We start from the raw sequence: 13,426 nt of genomic DNA on the forward strand, positions 1-13,426 counted from the left end.
AATAGAAGAGGAGTTAAAGGAAGCTTTCAAGGTCATTGACAAGGATCAAGTTGTTTACATACCTCCTAATGAGGTTTGAATTATTTCTAATCCCACATTCAATGTTCAGCTTATACTTTGTTAATTGTAGCTGTTGTGCGGAATATGGACCAGAGAATCGGATAAAATAGTCGGAATGAAGGAAATGAAATCGGACACCGGATTTACATGGTTTGGTTCGAATATCGGAACCTACATCCACGGGTAGAGCAGTACGGAATACCACTATAGAAACAAGTGATACACCGGAGATTATAATCACTCGAGCACTCAAACACACTCTCAGTATTTTCCAACCCCAAATTACATCCAAATAACTCACACGGTGTCTAGCCTATCATAATTTCTAGTGAAACCTCACTCAAGGAATTAAACAAATTCTATTCACAAGAATTTAAATGGCTAAAACACTCGGATATAATTACAACAAGAAAATCCCTCACCCAAGAGAACTCGTGCACTCTTCTACAGTCTCAGAGCTCTCTCTCCCAACCACCGAAACTTGGCGTTGGCGCCTTCTTCTCCTTCGCTCCTCTGCCTTTTATAGAGAAACATGACAGAAATGAGAACTCATTCAGGCGCTCACAATCAGCACCGACGCCCACCAAAATTCATGGGCACGCATGCACACTTTGCATGGGAATGCATTTAATGAGGTAGAAAACATGCGCCCATAATCTTTGAAGATAAGCATAAAAAAAGGTTGGCTGCCGTCTTCCAAGATCATGTCCCCATAATCTTTGAAGATAAGCATAAAAAAAGGTTGGCCGCCGTCTTCCAAGATCATGTCCATGACGTTCAACTCCTTCAATTAATATTTTACCCGTTCTTTCCTTTTGTTGGCTGCAGCTGAATGAAATAGCAAAGGAAAGAAACGAGTTAATGAAAGAAGACAAAACAAGCCCACAACTTTTTACTTCGGCCTTTGTCTTCAACGTCCATTTATCGCCTTGCGTGTACATCCACGTTCATGCTTTGCTTCTTTATTGTCAATTTGCGCTTGTCAATTTGCACCGAACTTTGATCAACAAATGCTCCTCATGTGCATCGAATATCGTATGAGCTTAAATTTGAGACACAATTTTAATAGTAACTTCTTTGTATCTTAGAGCAATTCCTCCTAACCAAACCCCATAAAAAGAGGGAAAGGTGACAGAGAAATATTGAATTAACTTTTATGAATGGAATCCATAAGATAGATGTAAAATCTCTATTTTTAGCTAGGAAGCCCACTTTAGGCAAGTAATATCTGTGAAATATCTCATTAACCACACAAAGTCTGACAGACATAACTAACTAGTCAAATGTTTTTATCCATTGTAGTATCCGCAGATGTAGGAAAATGGCCTATTTTGTGGTATAACGTCATTTAACTAAATATAATTCTACATAACCACTCACTGAATTCTCTATGTAATAATCCCAAGAAGGAGCCATTTCTTTTCTCTCGGGGCTTTCCTTCTCTTCTCTAGTCACTCAACTTTTCTTGAACGACCTTTCTGGGGTTAGTTTATTCTGCTTGATGTTTCTGTCTTATGTAGGATCTTTCAACAACAATCCACTTAGTCTAGGTTTTTTGTCTAAAAGTTGCAAATCGCTTACTTATCTTCCATCTTTGGGATTAGACTAATATGAGAAGCGAACATTAACCTTATACACCAAAATCAATATGAAGAAGGGAGAGAAAAGGATCAAAGTCCCTAGTAATGGCTTCTAGTGATATTCGAAATACTTGAATATATGCCTCGCTTCTTTCGAACTTCACGAGCCTTTGAAGAAATTCCACTAACCTATGTTTGCTTCCTAAGGAAATTTTTTTTTTTTTTATTCATCGATGCAATTCTGACGACGTGTAAGGAACTTTGGATCAAGGGCCTTAAAAACATTTACGACATGGATGTATTGAATTTTAATTTAGTTGGAAAGAATACTTATATCGCAATTTTAGACTCTTCTCAATTTGTTGCGTTGGCAATTATGCACACAATTTTTTTTTCTTGAATTTGGAGTGCATGATAGAGTCTGCTTTACTTGAATTTACAATCATTAATATTTTTTCATTCCCGTAAAGTGAATTTAATCATTTTGTACTTTGAATGCATAACTTATTAGATGCAATATTTAAAATATATTATGGAGAGATTTTCTCACTTGACTGTGACTTTTTTCTAGACAAAGCTCTTCAACTTTTATTGGGAAAAAAATCATTTTATGAATATGAATACATATAAGGGGAAAAAGTCAATTTTACTATAATCTATGACATTTTTTTTAATTTATAAGAGATGATTACAATAAAAGTCTGTGACACTTGTAGTTTTTGCTCAATTGCACTCCATGTGTAGAATTAGCAAATGTGCACACGTGTTGTGTGCGCAAGATATTGATATTTGAAAGAGTAAGTTTGTTATATTTGGATCATTAAACAATGGGACAATAATATTGAAATAAAATATACAATAAAAGAAATTGTATCTATGAAATGAGAATTATTTTGTGATTTGAAAACTTGTTAAGAAGGTTGTTGTAGGATAATGGGTATGTTTAGAAATAGTCCGAGGAAAGGGGAAAATGCAAACCACTTCAGGTGAAATGATTTTTCCAAAATGTAAATAGTGTTTGGTAAAATATAATTTAAAACACATACAAAAACAATTTTGACGTAAATAATATTTGGATAGAACTACCTAGTTTTTTTTTTTTAATAAAAGTTTCAAACATTGTCAATGGAACTCAAGCCACTGGCGAGCCAAATTGACTGCCGATGGCTAGATCTAGCCATTGGCCAACCTCGCTTGAGTCATGCAACCTAGGCCTCGCATAAGGTTGGGCAGCGACGGCTCGCCAGCCGCTTGCTAGCTACTAAGGCTTTTGCTGACAACATTAAGATTTTGGAGGACATTTCCGTAATTATGAAAGTATAGCGAGGGCAATGTTGGAAGAGGGAAAAGCTTATTTTGTATTTAGAAAATGCTCAAAGCTCAAAGTACTTCTAGACTTACCTCGAGCTAAAGCTTAAAGGCCTTTTGAGGCCTTTCGAAATGCAATTGCATCTTCCCAAAATTATATATAAAAAAAAATTTGTCAAACAGTATTTGCATTTGCCCAAGAGACTTTGGAGCCCAAAACCTCTTGAGAATGCAGTTCTCAAATGCAGCCAATAATGTCCGACTTCTAATATTTGAAAATGATGAATTTACACAATTCTTCCATGGGCACAATTTTTGTAAAATAAGTAACCAAGTATGTTTGGAGGAAGAAAATACGATTGAGATACCTTGAAATTAGAAGGATCTTTCTACTTTATGTTATAATAACGTAAACGAATAACTCGAAGCAGTTTCAGGTGGTCGTAAACTAGTGAAAAAGCAAATTTAGTGCACGTCTTTAATTTTAGCAAGATACAACGCTTTTTGTCTTCTCTATGAAGTGAAATTCTCTCCACCATAAAGTGATTGATCCCATTATGAGACACAAGCCCAATGAGCCACATCGGGCTTTTTCCATATGTGGTTCAGAATATTTTTATAACTTCTATCCAAGACGGGTTTTGTATTTATTGAAGTAGACTACTTCTTGTGAATTGATTATGTGGAATAGGTTTACAATGAAATACGTCAACACGAAAATTGGTGACGGTGTTTCTCACATGATTTGAAGGTTGAGATGCTATTTGGACAATAAATATGATCCCTCCAAGATACGATGTTGACTTAATACTTGGTAGTCAATTTTGAAAAGAACAACGAATTGCAAATATATTTGTTGATCCTTTACATCTCCTTCTTCACCTAAAAGATTAATGATGTGTGATAAGATGTTTGATCTTGACGTGAAACTAGACAAAATATTTTTCAATCATATTTTCTCACAACACTCTTTTTATCTCCACCCTTCACCCCCAAGAGATCAAGGTTCCTTGCCTTATTTTTCTTCAACGTCTTGATAAATCTCAACCCACATAAATTTCTATTTATTTCTAAGGCACCTTCATCATTCTTTCGACTTGACATGGATTCCAACTTTCAAATCTGGCATATTTATTCTTGTTCCCTTTTATTAATGTCAAAGTGTTTGGGAAATAACATTACCTGTTAGAATGTCCGACACAAATGCTTAAGATTAATGATTGAGGTCGACGATATGTATATAAAGTGCCTACAAAATCACAAGAGCGATATGAAATATTTGAACACTTTATCTCATGTACAAGAAGAATTAAATTTAACAATTGCATATGCCAATAAATTGAAACAAAACCAGAATCTGATACCATATCAAGTTGTTCATTCTAAAAACTTAAATTCATAGTTGGGGTGAATTCAGAAATTTAACGACAAATGATTAAAAGAAAACGAGAAACCTCCTTTCAAAGGAGGACGAGATATCATAAATAAATATCACTGCATTTGGTCGTGTCTAGTCATAAGTCAAGGTCAATAGAAAAAAGGCAAGTCACTTGGGGTTGCTTGCATGGTCGACAAGTATGATGGCGTAACGTACCTTTTGTTTGACTAAATGTACCATTCCATACGTTATGTCCTATTTGGCGCACTTTCTCCGTCAAATCAAATGCCTCCCTGTTCATTTGAAAAGACTAAACCAAGACCGAGGCATGGCGTGCACGACAATGTACGTTCCTCGTGGGGAAAAGAAATAATCATAGTAGAATGGTTTATCATCCCAAAATTTATTCGAGTGATTGGTTTCCGATCCGATTCCACTCTTTCGGGAGAATTGGCTCCCAATTTTTGGGATCGGGAATCATATCGGATCGACTTAGGATTGGGAACCGGTCTAGTCTAGTCTTATGAAATCGATTACTTACCAATAAATGTTGAAAAATTAAGAAAAATACAAGAATTGTTACTATTTTAAAGTTTTATTGCTATTTTTAAGAAATTAAAAAATATTTTTTTAAAAAAAGGATTGGTCTAATCTAATCCTGTCCAATTCCGGTTCGGTCCAGTCCGATTTTCTCTGAAATTGGAAACTGGACCAACAATCACTTGTTCCATTTTTATAAAAACAAGAACTAGACCAAACTGGCAAATTTAATCCGGGCCAGGCGATTCTCAATTTGGGCGGTTCGCCGTGCTCACCCCTAAAGTTTATAGTTGCTATCGACTGGTTCTTCGATTGACGAATTGTTAAAGACTTGCGATTCAATTTTTGGACTTTTGCTGCCATAAAAGATTAAATAAAATAGGCCCACGATAAACGAAAATTTAGTGACATGTACTCAATCGTAAATAATAAATGGACCCCATGATTGTACTTTCAAAAGGTCTACAGGTGAGAGAACGGGCCCGCCATTCAGTTTTTAATTTATGACTCGAAAGGACCTCATCGTTTTCTGTGTAAATGGGCCCTACTTTCCTAGCAACTCCTAGATCCAATTTCAATTCTTTTTTTATTTTTTATCTAAAAAAAAATCCTAAATTTTAGATTCAATTTTAAATCATCATCGATTTTTTTATCTCGGAAAAAACTTAAAACTTAAGGTCAAATTCCAAATATGCCTCAAATTTTGTTTTGTTAAAAAAATCATAAATTTTCAATTTATTACCCAACTTGAAATGGTATTTTCACATCAATAAGAAATCTATATCAACAATATGACATGAAAAATTATCTTCAAAATAAAACCATTTCTATGATATAAAAATTAGAGATAATTAATAAGGGTTTTTGGACGGAGGAGGACTAATGGGGCTAGATTTGAGACCAAAGTAAAAAGTGAAGATTTTTCTTTTAGACAAAGAAAAATTTGAGGGTAGATTTAGGATTGAATTTAAAGTTAGGTGTTTATTTAGACAAAGAAAAATTTGGGCACATTTGGAATGGATTAAAGTTTGAGGTTTTTCTTATAGATAACAAAATTCAAGGCAAAATTGGAATTACACCTAAAGTTGGGTTTTTCTTAGAGAATTAGGCCCTGAAAATGGTATGTGATAGTTCACAACTTCGCTCGATCCAATTGAAGATTGTTTTGATAATTGCCAGCCATAAACACCTCTAGTAAAAAAATTTAATCTACTTATCTTGTTCTATTGTGCTAAACTTTTTACCGATTTGTTTCCTCATTTTGAGATCAACTTGAAGTTTTAGATCCGTTGCGCTACAAAAGAAAGTATGATATAGATGTGTAAATTGACGGAGTAAATTTACCAAACTTACTTTTAAGATAGAGGGTTCTTAGGTGATGATATCAATGTAACCTGGGATCAATGTAGGAAAATGTAATTGTGAGGGAATCAAAATTTCTGTGGTCATAATGCAAACTATTCAAATTCCTTTAACTGCACAATCACATATGAAACAATAAGTCGGTGTCACTAATACAACTTGCCTTTCGCAATCAGAAATTGCTTACTAAAGGGTTTATCCTGACCTTCTTTGCGTGTTCATCATCCCGACCTAATCTTTTATGCTTTCAAATCGGATTCATTGGAGAGTTCCCTTTGAATCTAAGGTTGTCCTGCACAAAGAAAAACCCTAGAAAGAGTGTCCGAGCTTGCGGTGAAACTCTAAGGTTCCCTTATTCTAAGGAGCTTGAAGCACAATGTTGTTAAAAAAAAGTCCAGGAAAGAAGCCACGCGGGACCGCATGGATCAAAGCAAGAGCAAAGTAATGGTGAGGAAACACCACAAATTACCAAAACGCGAAAGGAATTCCATAAAATCGTGAAAGTAGTGGGAGCATAAGTAGAATTAATCTTCTTCTTTTTAATGGTAACTGATAGTAATGCAACAACAACAAAAATAGAAATTATTTGCCTGATGATAAATGTTTGTTTTCTGATTCAATCAGAACACTCTTCACTTGTTTAATAAGCTCCCATCGCTTCTCATAATTAGCTATTGAGATCTCCAATGGAAAAAGATGAAAACTGAAAAGCAACCAACAAAGAAAACCAGAAATAATTCTGTTGGTTACACGGGGGACTTTTTCAAGCCCTAGGTTGCGTTTGCCATCAAGCGTCATCTGCAAGGGAAAATGAGATCCTTGTGACTGAACTTTTACGCGTAGAGATTTTTGTGGCAAATTCTTGTCTAGACTCAGATGCATATAAACCGAATCAATCACATCTGCCAATGACATGTATTGCACGTAAATTTCACAAAATCAATGGCTGTGATTGTGCTTGGTTGGACTTGCCATGATGTCGGCAAGTATTTTTCAAGAATGCTAGTGGAACACTTCAATAGAAAAAGGGAAAAAAAATGTAAAATTAGAGGTAGTTGAAAGGGATCGAACACTGATTTTGTGACACTGAAGGTGATAGATAAGAGAGAAGTCATGCATATCTACTCTTAACAAATGTAAATCTTGTTTGTGGAAACCAAATCAACTTTTCTTCACTCTTCGTCGGAGGTAACATGAATTATATTATATCGATAAGTAATTGTAGGTAGATAAAGATTAACTAAAACTTTTTGAAAAAGTGATAGGTTGAATCTGAGCGAATATTGAATGTGATTTATTTAAGTGTCCACTTCTTCTTGTAGTATATACAATTTCATATGCACTCTTATTGTATTTAATATTCTGAAACAAAATTAAGTAAGAAATTAATACTTGACACGTAATGGTTGACTTGTTTGGACTAGACACACGTTAAGTAAAGCACCTCGAAATTCACTTGATTCTTCACCTAAATTTCCAGTCAAATACATCTATTGCTTGTTAAAATTTCCAGTGCTCAATAATCAATGTAATACTAATTGTGGAAGGAGATTAGTAAACTATTGGGGTTTGTCTTACGAAAAGGGGAAGGTTGAGGTTCAAATTTTCGCATTCTTAGAGTTGGGATAGAGACGATTTAATTTTAGATATGAATTTCGATCCTCACGTCATGTAATAAAGTATGGCAAAAATATAAAAGCATGAGTTAAAGTAAGAGTAGAAGAGGACCGGAAAAAAAAAAGAAAAAAAAAAGAGAAGGAGATTAATATTGCAAGAAAACGTTTCCAGACACGCTCTTTTCGTATTACTGCATTAAAGGTTTTGAAGAAATTCAAAAGGGCAACAGATTTTTTCGAATCCTTTTGCCGAGTACTGAATCAGTGGTAATTTCTGAGAAGGTGAGTTATAATTAATGAAGTGGAAATATTAAATAATTTACCAAAATTACAACGGCACCATTAAGCAAATTCCCATTAAATTTTGGGCAACTTGATTACAAATCTGGAAACGGCTTCGTGGAGATATCATCCAAGAAGCTACCGTGAACTTTCCAGGAAGTTCCCACACAATGAAAATTCTTGTTACACTGCACTATATAATCTCATAACCTAATGCCTCTGTTCCTCCCAAGTCAACCAGTGTTTTGACTCCCTAAGACTAATCTTGTTAAAATATGATCCATTTTGTGAAAATTCTAGAACTCACTAGACTACTCATGCTTAATGGAGAAGGAGCAAAGTCGGCAGCAACAATTTGTACAAGCCTAGAAGACTCTCAAATGCTGAAGAATTTTCTGGTACGTGGGCAGCAGAACACGTGGACAGCAAAAAGGCCAAAGAAAAGTCAACAAAAGCTGCTGAAGAATAGAAAAATGCAGAAAAATTGAGAAGAGACCAGATTCTTCGGGAGAAGCCGCAACAAGCAGAGACAAAGAACCAAGCTGCAATTTTATATTATTTCTTGTACTAATGTCGGTGGAGAATGGCGGTGACACGCCTATAAATAGGGGTTGGGTGTGTGTTTTAAGTGTGTAAAAAAAATTACACACACTCCTTCCAAAATCCTTCCTTTGTAATAAAAGCTTTCATAATAAAAGCTCCTTTTTTTAACCCATTCTCCCTTGCCATTGTAGTCCATTTTTATTCACATACACACTTGCACAAACATTCACGCCTCCGCAAAATTACCAACAGATCTTCATCCTCTGAAGCCGACTCGTTTTGCTAATCCAAGCACACCCTTTTGTCTTCTCCCTCTCTGTTGTTCACCCATGTCGTCGTTGAGGCTCCGAAAACCTAGCGAAGAAGCAGCAACCGATGCGGTGCTCGACCACTGCGATGGCCCGACGAATATCATCCACAGGCGGAGATGGCGCCTGGCTTTCACGGTCATATACTTCACGAGGGCTCTCGAGTCTCTGTCGAAACAAGTCCTCGGGAAGAAGACGGACCTGTTGCGGACGCTCTCTTACGTTGCCATCAATGTCGACCTCGAGAACAGTGATAGTCCTCGTGAAGGAGATTGCCCTTCGCTTCGGGACGTCGGCCCGAAGATCCTGAGTAACCTGGTAAGAGAGAAAAGCTTTGAATCTCTTGCTCAAATTGGTGGCGTTAAACGACTCGCTTCAGTTCTCATGACAAATCTCGAGAATGGCTTGAGAGGGGATGAAACCGACCTCATGCGCCGAACCAATATTTTCGGTGCGAATAAGTACAATAAGCCCCCGGCAAAGAGCTTTCTCAGCTTTGTGCTTGATGCGTTCAAAGACATGATCATAATCATTCTCATAGCATGCGCTGTTCTCTCTTTAGCATTCGGTATCAAACAGCACGGCCTTAAAGAAGGTTGGTACGATGGTGGGAGTATAATCATCGCTATCTTTCTGGTCGTCATTGTCTCTGCTGTCAGCAACTATAAGCAAGGAAGGCAGTTCCGGAAACTTTCAAAAGAGAGCAGCAACATTAGAGTAGAGGTTGTAAGAGATGGCAGGAGGCAACCAATTTCCATATTCGATATTGTTGTAGGTGATGTCGTGTATCTGAAGATTGGCGATCAGGTTCCGGCTGACGGGTTATTTGTTGATGGCCATTCCCTGAGAGTTGACGAGTCTAGCATGACTGGTGAAAGCGATCACATTGAAGTTGATAGCGAGAACCCTTTCTTGCTCTCGGGCACCAAAGTGATTGATGGCTACGGTCGAATGATGGTTGCTTCTGTCGGCATGAACACTGCATGGGGCGAGATGATGAGCTCCGTGAGCCGTGACTTAGATGAAGAGACCCCGCTCCAAGCCCGTCTAAACAAGTTGACTTCCTTCATCGGGAAGGTCGGGGTGTCGGTGGCCGTACTGGTACTTCTTGTCTTGATGATCCGCTACTTCACTGGACACACCCAAGATGATGCCGGAAACAGAGAATTCACCAGCGGGAAGACCAAGTCGGGGGACGTGATGGACGCCGTTGTGCGCATAGTTGCTGCAGCAGTGACCATTGTGGTGGTGGCTATACCTGAGGGCTTGCCTTTGGCCGTCACTTTGACGCTGGCCTACTCCATGAAGCGCATGATGGGTGACAACGCCATGGTCCGGAAGCTCTCCGCCTGTGAAACCATGGGTTCTGCCACAACGATCTGCACGGATAAAACCGGGACTCTCACGTTAAACGAGATGAGAGTGACAGAGTTATGTATGGGAAAAGAACATGTGAGTGTAGATGCATCCAAAGAAATAGCGACCAGCATCGTTGAAGTCCTCCTACAGGGAATCGGATTGAACACGACAGGTACTGTCCATATGCGACCTTCTGAACCTGTTCCTGAAATTTTAGGCAGCCCAACTGAAAAGGCGATACTTTCTTGGGGTGTAGCCAAATTGGGTATGACGATGGACGAACTGAAGCAAGAATGGGAGCTAGTCCAAGTCGAGGCATTCAATTCTGAGAAAAAGAGAAGTGGGGTCGCTGTGAGGAGGAGAGGAGAGCAGGTAGTTCACATACACTGGAAGGGAGCTGCTGAGATGATCTTGGCAATGTGTTCAGATTATTATAGCCAAAGCGGGACGGTGAATGTCATGACTGATGAAGCAAGGTCTGATTTCGGGACAGTAATTGAAAATATGGCAGACAAAAGCCTGCGCTGCATCGCATTTGCCTACAAAAAGTTCGATGGCTCACTTGCTCAATTTAATGGGAAACTTGAGGAAGATGGGCTTACACTGCTGGGGATAGTGGGGATAAAGGACCCATGCAGACCAGGCGTGAGAAGGGCAGTGGTGTCTTGTAGAAGCGCTGGGGTGAACATCAAGATGATCACAGGAGACAACATGCACACTGCAAGAGCTATAGCCTTGGAATGCGGGATATTCAATCCGGAGGAAGATCTCGGACATGAAGCCATAGTAGAGGGCGTGCAATTTCGCAACTACTCGCCTGAACAGAGAGCGGCAGCAATCGAGAAAATCCGGGTAATGGCTAGATCATCCCCATTTGATAAGCTTTTGATGGTGCAGTGCTTAAAGCAGAAAGGGCATGTGGTGGCAGTCACTGGTGATGGCACGAATGACGCGCCAGCCCTAAAGGAAGCGGATATCGGCCTCTCCATGGGAATCCAAGGCACTGAGGTGGCAAAGGAGAGCTCAGATATCGTCATCCTTGATGATAATTTTGCCTCCGTGGTGACTGTTCTGAGGTGGGGACGGTGCGTCTACAACAACATCCAAAAGTTCATCCAGTTTCAGCTCACTGTGAATGTGGCTGCACTCGTCATCAACTTCGTTGCTGCGGTCTCTTCTGGCGATGTCCCTTTGACAGCGGTCCAGCTTCTTTGGGTGAACTTGATTATGGACACCCTGGGAGCTTTGGCATTGGCGACAGAGCAACCTACAAATGATCTCATGCTAAAGCCACCTGTTGGACGAACCAAGCCACTTATAAGCAGAGTCATGTGGAGGAATCTCGTATCTCAGGCCTTGTACCAAGTTATCATCCTCCTGACCCTACAATTCAAGGGGAGTTCCATTTTTGGGGTGGACAAGAAAGTGAGGGACACAATTATTTTCAACTGCTTTGTCCTCTGCCAGGTCTTCAACGAATTTAATGCCAGGAAGCTGGAGGAGAAAAATATATTCAAAGGGATCCATAAGAACAAGATGTTCTTGGGCATCATTGGCATGACCATAATTCTTCAGGTGGTGATGGTGGAGTTTCTAAAGAGGTTTGCCAACACTGAGAGGCTGGACTGGGGACAATGGGGTGCTTGCATCGGACTCGCAGCTTTGTCTTGGCCAATTGGTTGGCTTGTTAAGTGCATTCCAGTCTCAGGCAAAAAGTTGTTCTTTTCCCCGCGAGAAGAAGCATCCCGAACCTAACACAATGTTAAACTCCGAGAAAAGAAACTTTTCTTTTATTATAAAAATGGTTAGGTTTAGGAAACTGTTTTTTAAATTCTAGATTTTATGCATTGCAAGTACTTTTTCTAGATTTTATGCATGGTAAGTATCTTCCTAGATGACCTTTGTCTACAGAATCAAATCAACAGTTTATTGCCATCCATTATTTCAACCTTTGTGCTTTGGTCTTGCTTGCTATGCTACTGTTGATTTTGGAAAATCTTGAAGATGAGGTTATTAATAAGGTGATCATGCTATATGGCCTGCTTTAACATTAATATCTGAACTAGCATTCAAAAAGTTATCCTACTGGAAAACTGAAGAAAAAATTTCCTAGTTCTCAGCAAGCTTCTTAATGGGGCAGTAAAACCCCAAAAACTTATACCTCAAGCTCATGCAAGGGTGGCCCTTTCTGTTCTTTTATCGCATCATATCTCTCATTTACTATATTAACAAAAGGCACATGGTCCCACGTGACAAAACTAATTTTATTTGATGCAGATGGCGAGGGACAAACCGAGTCCCCTATAGTGAGAACAACTTCAAATCCTAATGTGCGAATTATATGGCACACTATTTTAACTAAATGGCCTATCTTTAACTTTAATGACGGGCAATGATTAATATGTAAATACTCTATATGACATACGCATTATATATATATTATCAAAATTCGTAATTAAAAATGAGGGAAATTAACTATCTAGAACAAGGATAATATCTAATTCAATTTAGGTATTAAACTGTGTTAATTCCTAATTTAAATTAGAATTTTATATTGAATATTATAGAATCTATTTAAACATGCAAGATGACCTAATTAATCTGCATGATATGCAATGCAATCTTTTTTCTATTTTCTGGACAAGGAAAGCAATTCAATTAAAATATTCAAACCACTCAATCCAAAAAGGTATCATCCCATCGATTCAAATATGGAACCAACATCTAATCATCGACTTGAAATTTCGCAAATAAAATCAACAAATTAATCTTAAGTCCTAAAAATCAAAATATTAATTTTAAAGGATACTCATGGAATCAACACTTTCATCTAAAGCCTTATAGATATAATCAAAGATTATATGTGGTGGGGAATTAGGAAAGACATCCTAATTTGGGGATAAGCTTATCACTCAAAAATATGTATTATTTGGTTGCAATAATCATAATGAACAGTAAGATATTCAATAGAATCGGATAACTATTATTGCCAAATTTGGAGAATTTGTTCCCAAATTCGAACCAGTGGATAGCGGGTCGGATGGCGATTGGCGATGGTGCGCGGTGGCGGTGGTGGTGGAGGTGGTTTTC

At 38.1% G+C, this 13,426-nt stretch overlaps 1 protein-coding gene across 1 annotated transcript; it reads left to right on the top strand.

Annotated features, from left to right (window-relative positions):
• The first annotated feature begins 8,771 nt into the window (after positions 1-8,771).
• On the top strand, positions 8,772-12,332 carry LOC120286726 (putative calcium-transporting ATPase 13, plasma membrane-type). The gene has a single exon (XM_039299177.1). It carries the CDS (start codon positions 8,999-9,001, stop codon positions 12,089-12,091), a length of 3,093 nt encoding a protein of 1,030 aa, XP_039155111.1. The 5' UTR covers positions 8,772-8,998; the 3' UTR covers positions 12,092-12,332.
• Positions 12,333-13,426: the final 1,094 nt, after the last annotated feature.

Source organism: Eucalyptus grandis, chromosome 8 (genome assembly GCF_016545825.1).
Source record: "Eucalyptus grandis isolate ANBG69807.140 chromosome 8, ASM1654582v1, whole genome shotgun sequence".
In the NCBI taxonomy this organism is placed as follows: Eukaryota; Viridiplantae; Streptophyta; class Magnoliopsida; order Myrtales; family Myrtaceae; genus Eucalyptus; species Eucalyptus grandis.

What these genes read in the sequence shown, in the direction of transcription:
- LOC120286726 (XM_039299177.1), top strand. Translation starts at nt 8,999, where the DNA reads ATGTCGTCGTTGAGGCTCCGAAAACCTAGCGAAGAAGCAGCAACCGAT.